The sequence below is a fragment of the Mastigoproctus giganteus genome, chromosome 1 (assembly GCF_048544385.1).
Source record: "Mastigoproctus giganteus isolate SK-2022 chromosome 1, ASM4854438v1, whole genome shotgun sequence".
Classification (NCBI taxonomy): domain Eukaryota; kingdom Metazoa; phylum Arthropoda; class Arachnida; order Uropygi; family Thelyphonidae; genus Mastigoproctus; species Mastigoproctus giganteus.
This window is the reverse complement of record NC_143575.1, coordinates 83472617-83487807: the sequence shown is the minus strand read 5'-3', so window position 1 is coordinate 83487807 and position 15191 is coordinate 83472617. Positions and strand designations below refer to the sequence as shown.

General features: G+C 36.2%; 1 protein-coding gene across 3 annotated transcripts in view; it reads right to left on the bottom strand.

The window, feature by feature from the left end:
• Positions 1–15191, bottom strand: part of BBS5 (Bardet-Biedl syndrome 5 protein) — a 121998-nt gene that overhangs the window by 14523 nt on the left and 92284 nt on the right. For all 3 annotated transcript variants that reach the window (XM_090380759.1, XM_090380762.1, XM_090380766.1), the window contains 2 exons: positions 7431–7565; positions 2134–2235 (listed from right to left, as the gene is read on the bottom strand). In XM_090380759.1, the coding sequence (XP_090236885.1) occupies positions 2134–2235; positions 7431–7565 (237 nt within the window). The remainder of the gene's footprint in view (positions 1–2133; positions 2236–7430; positions 7566–15191) is intronic.

Sequence of the window (15191 nt, the reverse complement as noted above, 5' to 3'; positions counted from 1 at the left end):
AGATTTGCTGTAAATTTTAGTGCCACAGTAAGTAACACGTACATGGGCATTAGCTAAAAGTTAACATAAGATACACACAGATAGTGTTTGTACTGGGCTACATAAGGCAGGCAGTCCAATACCCAAGGATAGTGAGAGTGGACAATTTAATGAGATAATGGACAAACATTTGAGTGTGGTATGACAGTTAGCATCACACATGTCAGTACACTACCACTCTTCTGGAGGTGTTCATACACAACAGTGTCTCAAGTGTGCTGAATGGTCTAACAACCAGAAAACATCCAACCAACGGCAGTCTTGTGGCTGGAGACAGTTTGCTGATGTAAGAGGCTGACAGAAGGAGGTGGCATGAAAAAGAGATATCTAGGCATTCACAAAGTGTTGAATGGCCTCGATGGGCTCTGTTCTTGTTAGATAAAAACAAGAAGCTACATATGAAATGGCCACAGGCACCAAACCTGGGAAGTGGAAAAAGTTTGTCTGGTGTAATGAATCTCAATTTCAGTTACTCCAAGCTGACAGCAGACCCAGAGTAGGGTAACAGTGGCATGGATTACTGGGACACACATTGTGCAAGGTATCAACACTGCAGGCTAATGGTGTGAGGAGTGCTTTTGTGGCATACATAAATCTCACAATACCAGTGGATTAACATCTGAATGCCACAACCTACATTGAACATTGTTGCCAACCAGTTGCATCCCTTCATACTTACATTTTATTTAGCTGGAATATTAGCCATGAAAATAACCATAAATTATCCTACTGGTTATTTCCAGTAGGATTGTGATAGATTATTGGGAACCTATAAATTTCCAATCATGCATTATTTGAAAATGCATAGATCGCTGGGAATGATTTTAAAAGTATGAGGGTCAGTATGAAAGTACTATACTTCATTGGCCTGTTTAGATGAGGTGGAATAATCTGTTTGTGGCAGGGATATGCCACCATCTGATCTGAGAGAGAACTGCAGGACGTAATCTAAGTCTGCATGAGCCAGTATCCCTATGGAATGTTTATAACACCTCATGGAGTCCACTTCCTGACTACACAAAGCTGTTTCATGGGCTAAAGGTTTTAGGTTACTAAGTTATGCTTTTTCCTTTAGCTAATAATCACCTAGAAACAAGAGCCATTCAGTGTATATAAAATAATGTCTATAATATTAGACAAAGTAGTGCTGCTTACATTTGTTAAACACTGGATTGTAAATGACTGTTATAGTCATTTACATTTACAGTCAGAATTTATAATGTTGTATTATTTTATTTTAAAAAAAGTATATATATAACAAGTTTATAAGACAGAGGTTTTGACCTGTGAAAGTTTTGGAACTCAAATTTATCCACAGAATTATTCAGTGATTCATGAACACATCCCACAACATAATACAGAATATGCACAGATTCCAGGTCAATTTCTATTCTATCTGTTAAAGTAAAAACTACTGCTAAAAACAGGAGTATTATCATTCAAAGGGAAGCCTAGAGTTGTCCAGATTTATGTTCATATATAAATAAAACACAAAAGCTTAAATACAAAACAGCAAAGCATAGCCATCTGCAAAATAGATTACAAAAAATATTAGTGGTAATAATATATTTTTGGAGCTTGACCACAATCTAACCTGAAGACATCTGGATAATTGACTCAACACATGCAGTATTAAGAAAAGTGGAGAAGACTGTTTTACATAAAGTAAAACTACTTTAGTTATTAGCAGAGACATGGGACTATCAATCAATCTCAAAACTAGCAAAACCATTGTCAGTTAAATTTCAAAAGAAATCAAATATAGGAGTGGTACACACAAAAAAAGCAGTTTGCAGCTCTCTTGAAATATACCTAAAAAATCATCCTCTACTGAATGTACAAAGTAATGAATGATTACAATATGCTCTAAAGTTCTCCCACAGGTACTCATACAAGCACTTCAAAAATCCCATAAGAGAGTATATAACAGACACATAGTACCCAAAAATGCACACCTCAAAAACATTAAGTCAAGAACTGAGGATGATATGACGGTGGATATAACACTACATTTAGTACTACTGTTATATAATAGCAGTTACAATAAAACATTTTGTAATGGTTATTACTTTCAAAAAAGTAACAGCTACTTACAACAAAGGTGTCATATTGCTCTTGAGAATTAATAATCTCTACATCTTCTTCAACAGGTTCTACAATAAAATCTTCTTGTTGTTGTTGATTAACCTGTATTCCCTATAAAAAAAAATCAATACTTTATATGGAACGAAAAATATTAAATGGCAACCATTATCACAGAAATTTTAGTTTATTTTCCTATTTATTTATTTTTTTTCTTATCAAAAGGGAGGTAAAGGGTTTAACTGAGTAAAAGAGAAAAGTGTGGGATAATTACAGACTATCATGAGATACTGACTTACATGAGTATCATAAGTGCATATGTAACAAAACCACTGATAAGATGGCAAGTGAAAGCCCAGTATAAGGCAATGGTCAGGCTACATCTTGAGTACTGTATACAAGTCTGGAGGCCTCATTTTAGGAAGGATGTAAAGCTGATGGAGTGAGTGCAGAGAAGGGCAACAACGTTAGTGAATGGAAGAAAGGATTGATCTTACGAAAAAAGGCTTAAGTTTTGCAAATTACAGTGTCTGGAGACTAGGCACCTTCGAGGTGATCTGATTGAGGTGTATAAAGCCTTGAATGGTTTGAGCATGCTCAATGCTGATGGGATTCTTCCTCTTGCTCAGAATAATCACCTGAGAGGGCATAAATTCAAATTGAGGAAAAACAGTTTTAGGAAAAATGAGGAAAGACAGTTGTAGTAGGAAAGACAGTTTGGTCCTTGAGGTGGTCACAGACATTCTCTCAGATATGCCAGACAAGCTGTACTTGCTACCTGGGAGTCTAAAACGCTGATGGAACTGATATTCAGGTGACACTCAAGTCAAGTGGACCCAATTTCGGCGAAGTCCGGACGGTCTGTACCAGCCAAATCCTCTTCTTGCACCTTCACGATGGTGGGACTATTAGTAATCCTGGGTATAACCTCCATGCACAAGAACATGGTGGGTGACCATCCAGGTGAGAACCAATGTAAGCAGGGATCGAGGTATGGCGCCCACACTACATGGAGGAATGCTACCCCTCTATGTTACCAGGCAGTACTAGGTCGTAGATGACTCTCATCAACCGGTGCAATACCACCATTTTGCTTATTGGAAGCTTGAAGTGGTGGAACCCATGTTTAGTCTCTAGAACTAAGTTCGGGTCAACCCTTCCCCATCTCTTCCATCATGCAGTATGATTGATGACTTTTGAGGACATGATGAACATAGTGGCAAATCCAATATTCCTTACATTTTGAGGGTACAGCTCTAAAACGGTGTTCACAGGCCGGCCGCTAGTACACCGGACCGACCCTATAGGTAACTCTCTAGGAGGCTTCCGGATCAGCTAGTGTATAATCTTGCTACCTCTACTTTGCCAGATAGTGACTGGAGGGGGTCCGAGTAGTGTGTATGCAGGGGGGGGGGGCATTTTCGAGGCCATATCATGTCAAGGATCTGGGTATATTCTTACCATCTGTACGCCATATCCAATAATTTCATTTCTTCATACAGCATGTCCCACCCACTTTTTCTTACTATTGAATACACCATGAATTGTTAAACTAAAAGAACAAGCTTATCTGCGAAAAGATCTAAGCCTCCCAAACACTTCCTAATTCATTTCACAAATATATGTGGTCTCAATTCTAATCTCAACGTTGTCCATTTCCACTTGCAGTCTGCCAAACCCCATGTACTTTTTTTGACCAAATCTCAGTTATCGGTTGATTCAACTACTGCTCATCTCAGTTGCCCAGATTATTTGCTGTATGATTCCTTTCACCTCAAAGGTGGTACTTGTGCATATGACAGTTCTGATATTCCCTGTCAGAGATTTGGCAATTTGGAATCTCCTCTCTTTGATCTTCTCTGGCTTAAAATCTCTCTACCTCATTTTGTCAAATTCATCTGTTGTCTCTACCGTTCTCCCAATTCCACTAATCATTTGGAGCTCTTTAATTTCCTCTCTTTGCAATTTACTTTCTCCAGTCCAACTTTCCTAATAGTGAGGTAATTTTAATGTTCACAACTCCAGCTGGCTTCTATTTTCTAGTCACACTGATCCAGCTGGTCGAGATGCTGAAGCTTTTGCAATTACTAATGACCTTGCACAGATTGTTCATTTATCTACAAGAATACCGGACAATCCAAATCAAACAGCCAACATGCCGCCACAAACAACCCTTCTAAGTAACGATCGAAGTGAGAGGTTCTTTAGGCACTTCAGATCACAACTTGGTGATTGTCTCTACTCCAATGGAGCCTTTATCTCATGGCTATTCCCAACCTAGTGTTGTTTGGCATTACAAGAATGCAAAATGGGATGACCTGCAAGATTTCTTTTCTTTGGTCAGATTACTGTTTCAAAACTTCTGAGGTCAATGTTTGCTCAGATCGTGTCAGTGAAATTATTCTTGCAGGAATGGAATCCTTTATCCCACACTCCACTTTAAAATCTCGTCCTTTATCTAATCCTTGGTTTCCCAATAAATGTGCTAAGGCTGTTCATGATAAGAACATTGCGCATCATAATTGGCTTGTTTCTAATTCTTCAGTTTCATTTTCTGCCTACACCAAAGCTCGCAACAATTGTAAAGCAGTTATTAATCATTCCAAACTAGAGTTTGAACAGGCTAAGAGTAGAAAACTTGCTTCTTGCCCTAATGGTAGTCCGGCATTCTGGTCTCTTGCCAAAGCTATTGGCCGCAACTTTTTCCCATCTCTGCTCCCACCTCTGTCCAAACCAGATGGTTCTGTTGTCACTTCAGCAAAGGATAAAGCTGACCTGCTAGCATCCCATTTTTCTTCCAACTCATGTATTAATGATATTGGTAAAACACCTCCCACTATTCCCAACATGCTCCATTCAATGCCTCCTGTGGTCTTCAGTCAAAAGGATGTCAGGTTTTTGATAAATCTTGATGCTAAGAAAGCTCCAGGTCCCGATGGTATTTCTCCCGTTGTTCTGAAAACCTGCACTACTGAACTTACTCCTGTTCTTTGCAGCTTTTTTACACTTTCTTATTCTAAAGGTGTTTTTCCTTCTGCTTGGAAATTTGCTCATATCCAGCCAGTTCCTAAAAAGGGGGACAAATCCCTCCCATCCAATTATCGTCCCTTTGCAATTACTTCTACACTTTCTAAAGTAATGGAGAAATCAATTAACCGCTAACTCTTAAACTACCTAGAAACCTTCCGCGTGATCAACGATCGCCAGTATGGATTCTGTCAGTGTTGATCCACTGGTAATATTCTGGCTTATGTTACCCATTTATGGACTAATTCAATGGAAAGGTTCGGTGAAACACAAGTAGTTGGTCTTGAAATCTCAAAGGCTTTCGATCGTGTTTGGCATAAAGGTCTTCTAAACAAGCTTCCATCTTATGGTTTGCCAACTGTTTTTTGTAATTGGTTATCAAGTTTTCTCTCTGATCGCTCACGGAGGGTGATGGTAGATGGCTCTCTGTCTTCTAACTTCTCCACTAATACCGGTGTCCCCCAAGGTTCAGTTCTTTCCCCCACTCTTTTCCCCTTGCATATTAATGATCTTCTTCCATTGACTGGAAATCCTATCTATAGTTCTGCCGATAATAGCACATTGCGTTCCACTTTCCATTTTGAGAAACCTTGCCCTGCTCAATCAGCTTCAACTTCTCGAAAATCTGCTACCAATTCCTTAAATGCTGATCTTCAGGTAATTCTCCAGTGGGGCAAAGACAACTTAGTTGATTTCAATCCTTCTAAAACTCAGTTGATTTCAATCCTTTTAAAACTTGTCTTATATCTCACAAAAAGGATTCTTCTGCTCCTATGCTTGTCTTTGGTGACACTCCGATTTCTAGGCAAAATGATATATCTTTTAGGGATTACCCTGACTTCTAATCTCTCATGGCACAAGCACATTACAAATATTGCTTCCTCTGCATCTAAAAAACTTTTTCTCTTTCGCTCTCAGTGTTACTTTTCTTCCAAACAGCTGCTCACTCTGTATAAATCGCAAATCCGCCCTATCATGGAATATTGTTCCCACATATGGGGTGGGCCCCCAAAACCTCTCTCAGTCTTCTTGATTCCATTCAGAAGAGGGCAGTTAGGTTAATTAATGATTCATCTCTAACAGAGTCTCTCCATTCGCTGTCTCATGGACGTACTGTTTCTGCTGCATGCCTTTTCTACAGATACTTCCCCGGGCACTGTTCTTCTGAATTGGCTTCTATAATTCCCTCTCTCTCTTTCAAAACAGTCCGAACACGTGCAGCCACCACCCAACATCCATTTACTGTCCAACTTTTCATCTTACTCGTTTATTCATTCAACTGCCATTTTCTGGAACAACCTTCCTTCATACGTATTTCCCGAAAATTTCAGTCTACAGAAGTTCAAATACAATGTCAACAAATATCTTCTTTTGTCTTCTCAACTTCCAATCCAAGCACCATACTAAGTACTATAGGTTCTAATACCTCTCGTGTTTGGGGTTTAGATAAAAAAAAATAAAAGGATAGATGTGCAGACATTTGCCTTTAGCCATCGGGTGGTTGATTGCTGGAACAAAACTTTCATCTGTCGTTGTAGAAGAAGAAGAAGGTGAAATGAGAAGGGAGTGTGTTTTTTTTTGGCTGATGCTATATAAGCTTGCTTTCTTGCATCATGTGCCCTTGCTAATGCTAACTAATGAAAATTCACAAGCGACTTCAGTGAACTTCATCTGTCCAATGGAAGAGCAGTTCAACATATCACAGACACAGCCGAAGTCCCAAAACTTGACCGAGAGTGACTTCCTTTCAAATGATGAAAGTTCTGTATATATTGTCTTTTTTCTAATAAAAAATAATTATATATACAGAGTGATTCAAAATTCATGTAAACCAAAATATTAGTAATTAAAATTTATTAATTCTTGTACCATAGATTATGCAATCAAGTATTATAATAACTATAATGAAAATAAGTAGCTAATAATGAAACTGTTGATTTATTTGGTACTGGTGAATCAAGATTTTTTCTCTAAATTCGACTTTGAACAAAACTATTGTTCAACTATTAAACACATGTTCAGATATGGAATTAGTCACGATGGTTTCATCACTTACAGATCAGTATGGATGAGTTAGTGTAACTTAACAACCACTGTTCTGTATTGCAGAGGTTGTACCACATTGTCACTGATGAGAGAAATTAGCTCTTTCATTTTTGTGGTGCAAATTTTGAATCATCCTGCATATTTTTTAAATTGAACTTATATTATTTTTGTGTGTCAGAAAAACTCACATAAAAGTTGACTGTTACAAAGTGGGGAATAATACAAATTGTACTTACTCTCTCTTCAATATAATAGGCCACACCATATACAGGATTTGCACTGTGTACTTGGAAAAGGCTAGATATCTCTTTATACACCTCTTGAAGTCTTTCTAATGGATCAATCTTAAATCCAAGTATATAGCCCCCACTCTGTAAATAAAACTGATGTATGTAAAAACAGGTCCTAACTTATTTCATGGGATTTATTTAAAAATTAAGTATACTGAGTTAAATTCCATATATATCTCAATTTAACATAATTTTCAGATTGGAAAGGCTGGAAACTTATCTGCAGTGAAATTCTCATATGAGTAACCTTACGAGTGATATTAGTAATTTTAGGTTGGCTCATGAATAATATTTCTAAAATGAGCATGAGCCTAGGCTTATGCTACCACTGGAGGGAACAGGATATTCCCAAAACAGCAAGGAAGAAAAATACAACACAGAGAAGAATTTATTATGTACTTATTTCAATACCTATGCTGAAATATAAATCCAACTCCTTTACTAAAATCATATGCTTTATATTTATTTGTATTTCATTTAAATATTTATATGTATGTGCATTTTATTAAATTAAATACACATAAATACACTTATTTGAATTCTTCGCTTTATTTCTATTTAAAATATAATCTATATCATTTAGAGATATACAGGTAAATTTTCTTTTCACACTTAAAGATAACCAAGAGAATTTACTTGAATTGTAACTATAATCTGTTAACAGCATACTTGTTTGTGTGCCCACTTTGGCATATATGTAGATGAACTGTTCTGTGTGGCAGCAACAATACTAATCTCTTGGTTTTCAACTTTAAAATTTTTTTTTTCTATATTCTATTTTATCTCTGTATTTATTTACAGAGACAAAACAGAACAAAAGCAATTTAAATGACAAAAAAAGAAGAATAGCAGGGAAAAAAAAAAAAAATATATATATATATGCATTGGGAATATCAATAATATAGTATAGTACAATGATATTTTAGGGCCTTATGAACACTTAAAGCTTACTGGTTACCAAATTAATATTTAAATGTAAGTACACTCAAGTTTGAACCTGAAATAGTTCTCACCTGGAGTCATTATGAAGAAAGGCAAAATGATCTTTTGGGAAGTGATAGTTTATCTCTGGAGTTCAATATTAAGAAAAGTCCAAGAAATTTACCCAAAACCATAGCCTTTTTTTTAGCTTGAAAATAATGTAATGGCTTTTCATCCAGAAAACCATCATTAATGAATTAGAATAAGATGGCACATCAATAGGAAATATTTACCACATACATATTTCCTATTTATGGGCCAGTGTTTCACATAACTGTGATCACTTATGTATCTTAAAAAAAAAAAAAAAAAACCCACTGAGAATACACCCAATGTAAATAGAATAGAATATCTTATATAGCAGCATTTCCCAAAGGGTCTGCAAAATGGTGGTCGACCACACACATATATAGCCCAGGAAATTTATCCCGCAGATTTAACCATAGAACGCACCAACCTAGATAGCAACCTACAAGCTTGCTATCTCAACAGCGAAATCACCATCACCAATGACAATGTTTACACTCAACATTATGATAAGAGAGACCATTTTAGCTTCCCAGCTATAAAGCTTATCAACTGGGAGAGCAATTTGGCTAAGCATATCCATGGCAACACTATTAGAAATCAGACAAACAGGTTAATACACATCTGCAATAATCTAAATAACATAACGGAAGCAATAAAAAACTGATAGATATTCTCATCAAGAATAATATACCTGCCAATTACAGAAGACACCATATTAAAGCGGCCATACTTGCGAACCTCAACCTACACCACCCCAATGCCAATCCCAATACACTTATTGAAAATACACTGAACCAGTTTAGAACTATAACACCAATAAATGGCCCATAGCCCATCTTTACCTGTTTGTCTAAAAACCAGTGTCCATCACCAAACTAAGATAATGACTTCCCAATTTTGATTGGGAAGTCATTATCTTAGTTCCCAAAACAGACAATCTAATAAATGGTAATTTATCACTTGTATCAAACTTCCAACAAGAGAATAATCGTGCCTAAGGTATATTAAACACATAACGTTTATATCCCTTCATTTAAATACAAATACAATATAAAACCTAGAGACACAGGGTGAAAATTCACATTGAAGGAGGCTGTAAATATGTATATAGCTATCCCCCCCGGACATACATGGGTGGTTATGCCTTAGAAAAGCTATACCGGCCCTTGTCCAGGGATAGCATTTCCTATATATTTACATTAACATACTTCTTGTATTTAATCATACTAACACTTATTGTACTTATATAAATGAAATGATGTGTTAATACATGTTCCTTCTGCCATCAGAGGCAACCCCCACCTCCCCACTAACTCAAATATAAACCTTCTCAAGGCTATCAGAACATTTGCATTGACATAGGGCATATTGCCTACAGCAATTTCACCATCATGCCATAGTCAATGAAAAGCGCGGCTGCACAGTATCATTTAATCAACACATAAAACAACCAGAAGGTGGGAATTGATCCCTTTTCAGTCTGACCACCATAGAACAAGAAGGAAGTAAGAACCCATTCTCATTTAATCTGATACATGCCCGTTGGGCTTTGTGTCGCCTATTCTAGTTTGCTGATTCTGACACTATTTTTACAAAATTTAAATTCAACACAAATTTTACAAAATTTAAATTAAACACATTATCTTTTCTCATTTATTAGCACTTCCCATTTAATTTCTAATTTCTATTAATTTCAATACAATCACCTAGAAATTAAAAATCAGGCAAAACTGGAATGGGGACAACAGAAACGGGTAGGTATGAGACATTGTTTTAGTCTGGCTATCGGTCTGCTTAAAGCCCCCGAAGAAGTAGCAGACTGATAACCAAGTGAGAGAATGTTATTTACAATTTTCATTGTTTATTATCATTTTACAATTTCATTGTTTATTATCATTTTTACAATTTTATTGTTTATTATCATTTTTATTGTTATTTTCATTGTTCATCATCATTTTATTTTTATTTCCATTAATATAATTTTATATAGGCCTTCCAGGCTAAAGCTAGTTTACTTTTACTAACCGGCACCTCCGTAGCCAGGTGGGAAGGAGCAGCAGTGCGTAGCACACACTTCTTGATTAGACCGAGGTTCGAACCCGTCACCACCAAATGCGGACGATGCGGAAAGGTCAGGGAATGACCACCGCATATCCCGGAGCAATATGGCCTTAGTTGCTAATGCTCCTAAAAACCAAAATAACATAACATAACATAACTTTTACTAACTTGTTAGTTTGGTCCTTATACACCTAATTCCCTACAGATAGATACCATTAAATAAAATTGACTAATATATATATATATATATCTGCAAATTAGTCTGCAAACTTTGTTTGATTTTTGAAAGGGCCTGTAGATAACAGTAGTTTGGGAACCACTGTTATAGAGTTTTAAAATATCTATTAGAGTGATGAATGTGAATTTTAATACTCCTTCAGTACAGCTGTGGCTTTATATTTCAAGAGGTATGGACATAAAAATGAAAAATTAGTACTCTCACAGTTGGTGTATGCAGTACGGTAGAATTTCCCAAATTTGGCAATCCATTATCCAGCACCACTCATTTTCTGGCTATTTTTAGGAAGATGAGCGAATCCAGACTGGAAGTGATGGTGCATGGTAATTGTGCCTCAGAACCATAAAAGTTCAAAGACATTTGCTAGAAGATCATGAGACTGTTTACTCTATTCAGGAACAAGATTAGAAACTCAATGATAGAAATGGATTACTCAGAGTTTCATGCCATTAACATGAAGTATTAGACTTATGTAATTCATTCAGCAAACACTAAAAAAACCTTTTATACTGCAGAGTTTGCAAACAATATTGACATAAAAACTTGCAATAACTTGTATTTGTCTATATGTTACACAAAATAAAATTAAGTGAACAAAGGACTGTGATACTTCAAAACACAAACACAAATTATTTACTGTGAAAAAAGGACTTGCAATAACTTGACAATAACTTGCAGTACAGGAATATACAAGGTGGTCTGGTAAGAAACTCCCTATTTTTAAATTAGTGATTGATAACTTCCTTATTTTTTAACCAATTGTGATGAACCCAACATTAAACGATTCATTGTTCCTTGGTTTAGAAAGTTAATGTTAAAATCTTTTATAGGTGAATCATGCCTCCAATTCTGAGTGGCCAAGACAGAGAACACTATGAGATTTGAGATCTGCCTATAAGAGTTCAAAGGTGGAGGGCTGAACTCTGAATTCATGCAATACTGGACAAAAAAAACAATAAAAAACTGCCATCAGAAGTCAAGGACAACAGGCTATGTCACCAATAAGAAGAGAAGAGGAAGACCATCAACCTTACAGACTCCAAGTAATGTTGTGACAGTGACTCAAGAAGCTCACAGAAATCAGTGCATGAGGGAGCTCATGAAGGTGGACTCTCTCATGCAGTTGCAACTATCTTCGGGAAAGAACTGTCTTTCAAACCATGGATGCCACATTACATTCAGCAATTTTTTTTTTTGAAGACTGCAATAGAAGGAATGGAATTTTTGCCAAAATTATGTAAAGTGGAACAAATTATGGCTAGAGCTGTTTGATAACGCCGTTTGGAGTGATGAGGTTGTGTTTCACGGTGGCAGTTTTGTTACTCAACATAACTGTGATTATTGGGCAGCAGAAAATCTAAATGTGTTGAAAAGCCATGGGATAATCTAAAGGTAACAGTCTGGTATGGTATCATTCACAGGCATTAGACCTTTCATTCTGTGAGACCCAATGAATACCAAAAGATACCTCAAAACATTGTAAAATCATGTGTGGCCAGTAATTCACAGTGGTACAACACTGAAATTATGTAGGGAGTAATGCGGCCGAGTTTGAACAGTAGCATCTGGTTTTTCTTTTTTCCGTTTTGTTTATTATCTTTACCTAAATAATAATTTAGATTACTGGGGTCTTTTACTATTACTGCTTCTTGCATTTTGTTACAATTGAATCTCATTAATTTCCTGATCACTAGCAGAAGCATAGTGTTTGATAATAACAGCATAAAGTTTGAAGAGTAGGGAAGATGCCCTCAAAGGAATTAAAATGGGGAAGGGGGACATCAAGCTCTCAGCTTGCACAACTCAACACCAGGGCTTACACTTATGTATCAGACAACATAGCGGCAATTCCCACGGCAGAATGCATTGGTCTCACAGGAAGTAGTTATTGTTGATGACTCTATTGTCAGAGAAACTGGAAATATGTTGTCGGACAGATAGGTGGAATAGGACCAAGGTATGTCTGCCAGGGACAAAAGTAGATGTTGTAGAGCAGATATCATCTTTAAGGGACACAAAAAGTGATGTTGTAGATTTTGGCACTAATGATATTAACAGTAAAAGATCTGAATTTAACAAGTACAGGATACTGTTGGGAAAAAGTTGAGAGTTAGGATTCAATTTGAAAGTGTCTGCAATTCTGCACAGGCATGATAGGAGAGAGTACATGTTGAGAGACCTGTCAATCAGTTTGGCCCTGGAGAGATTATGCAAGGCTCATGGGGTACAATTTTTTCCAGCGTTATCTGTGCTTGTTAACAGGAGGGAATGCTTCTACAGGGATGGGATAAACTTAAATAGAAAGGATGCAAGAATCAAGGCAGTGATAGGTGTGCGGAAAACTGCTAGCTTTGGGGGATACATAGATTAATAGATTAACTAGAGCCACAGGCAGAGGTAAAAGTGATCCTTGCACTGCTTCTATTGGAACGTGTAGCTGCCTGGAAAGCAAAATGTTGGGGATTTCGACCCCTGATGTAGGTCATCACGGAAAAAGAAAAAAATACATGGGCATGTTAGGTTAACTAAGAGTAAGAACAGGTGCAGGATGATGTGACTTACATGTACACTAATGCTAGGAGCTGTAAATAAATTTTATGAATTTGAGGTACTGATTAAATCATCAAATGCAAACACTGTAGGGACAGTAGTGACATGGTGTCACCTAAACATAAGTGATGCTGAATGTGAATATGGGGAGTACAATGCATACAGGAAGAAGAGACTGAACAGGAGGAGTGGAGGAGTTATGCTCTTAGTTAAGAAGCATATTAAATCTTAAGGCAGTGCATCAAGTCAATGTGGTTGAACAGTGCAATGTTGACAGTTTGGCGTGGTATAAAGCAATGGGAAAGCAAAATTGAGAATAGGAGTGTGTTATAGGACTAATGACTGTGAAAGTATACCAAACAGCTATACAGAGAAAAAGAATGGGTCACTAAATCAGTGTCTTATAATGGGGGATTTTAACTTACCAGATGTGATTTGTGTGTTTGTCACTCAAACACTAGCAAGGCTTCTGTAGATTTACTGGATGACTGCTTTCTACAGCAGCCTGTTACAGAGGCAATAAGAAAAAGGAATTCTCTTGATTTGGTTATCAGCAGTGATTCTTCATGCAGTAAGAATCTGCAGATAAAGGACACACACACTGGGTTTCAGTAATCACAACATACTAATGCGGAATTTAAAGATATAACTACTGTCAAGGATAAAGGGAAAGGCTTTTGTAAGGGTGACTACAGTGTTCTCAAACAGTTTTTAAATTCTATGCAGTGAGACCAACTGATGATATTACCAACAGCAAATTCTAAATGGGAAGCATTCAGAGAAGTAATAATAGCAACTACTAGGCTTCCTACTAATGAAGAAATACTGTTCAAGGCTTAGATCTAAATGGATGTCAGACAAACTATTTAGACATGTGGAAGAGAAAAAAATGCATGGGATGCATATAAATTATCATATGATATAGAAGCCTATGGTATATATAAATTAGTCTGTACTCAAGCCACAAAGGAAGTTAGGCAGGCTAAGGCAGCTTATGATAAGGAGGTGATTATCCCCTTGTATCCAGGTATAGGACATCAGTACCAAAATATGAGAAACTGCATAAAAAACAAAAGACAAGAATCTGAAAAAATAATTAAGCATTAGACATTAACAACCTGAAATACATAGATAGCCATATAATTATATTTATAATTATTTATTATTAATTATACCATACATAATAATTATATATTATTAATTATACAGTAAACCCTCGATTTAACGGATCCTGATATAACAGATTTAATGGATCGGACAAATAATAATAATACAGTAATGTACATATTAATCTCGACCATATTATTTTTTTTTAGGTTATACAAAACTTTGTGTTATTATTAATTAAAAATTAATAATAATTACCTATTTCTATTATTGTTTTGATAATTACCGACTTTTACTTTTATAATCAAATTCAGGAAATTGTTTTTTATTCTTTCTGAAAACATGTTCAAATAGCTGTTTTCCCAGATTGCAGATAAGAGCAGGCGGTGACTTGCAAGCTGAATGTGACTCGGAACACTAAACTGCAGGTCTATCAACTCACTTTGTTTTAGTCTCAGTCTGCCTCAAACTATCAATCGGTTGTATACAGTGTTTCTGTGATTTCTGAATTGATCGCAAAATTATTTATTAAATAATTTTGCAATCCTTACAATTTAAATGGCATCAAGTGATAGAGGAGTTAAAAGAAACTGTGTGAACTTAAATGTGGCACAGAAATTAGAGCTAATTGAGAAATTAGAACAAGGCATCTCAGTAGCACGTGTTTGTGAAATTTACAGCATAAAAAAAAAAAACAGTTTTTGATATCTGTAAATCAAAGGCCAAATTGCAACATTTTT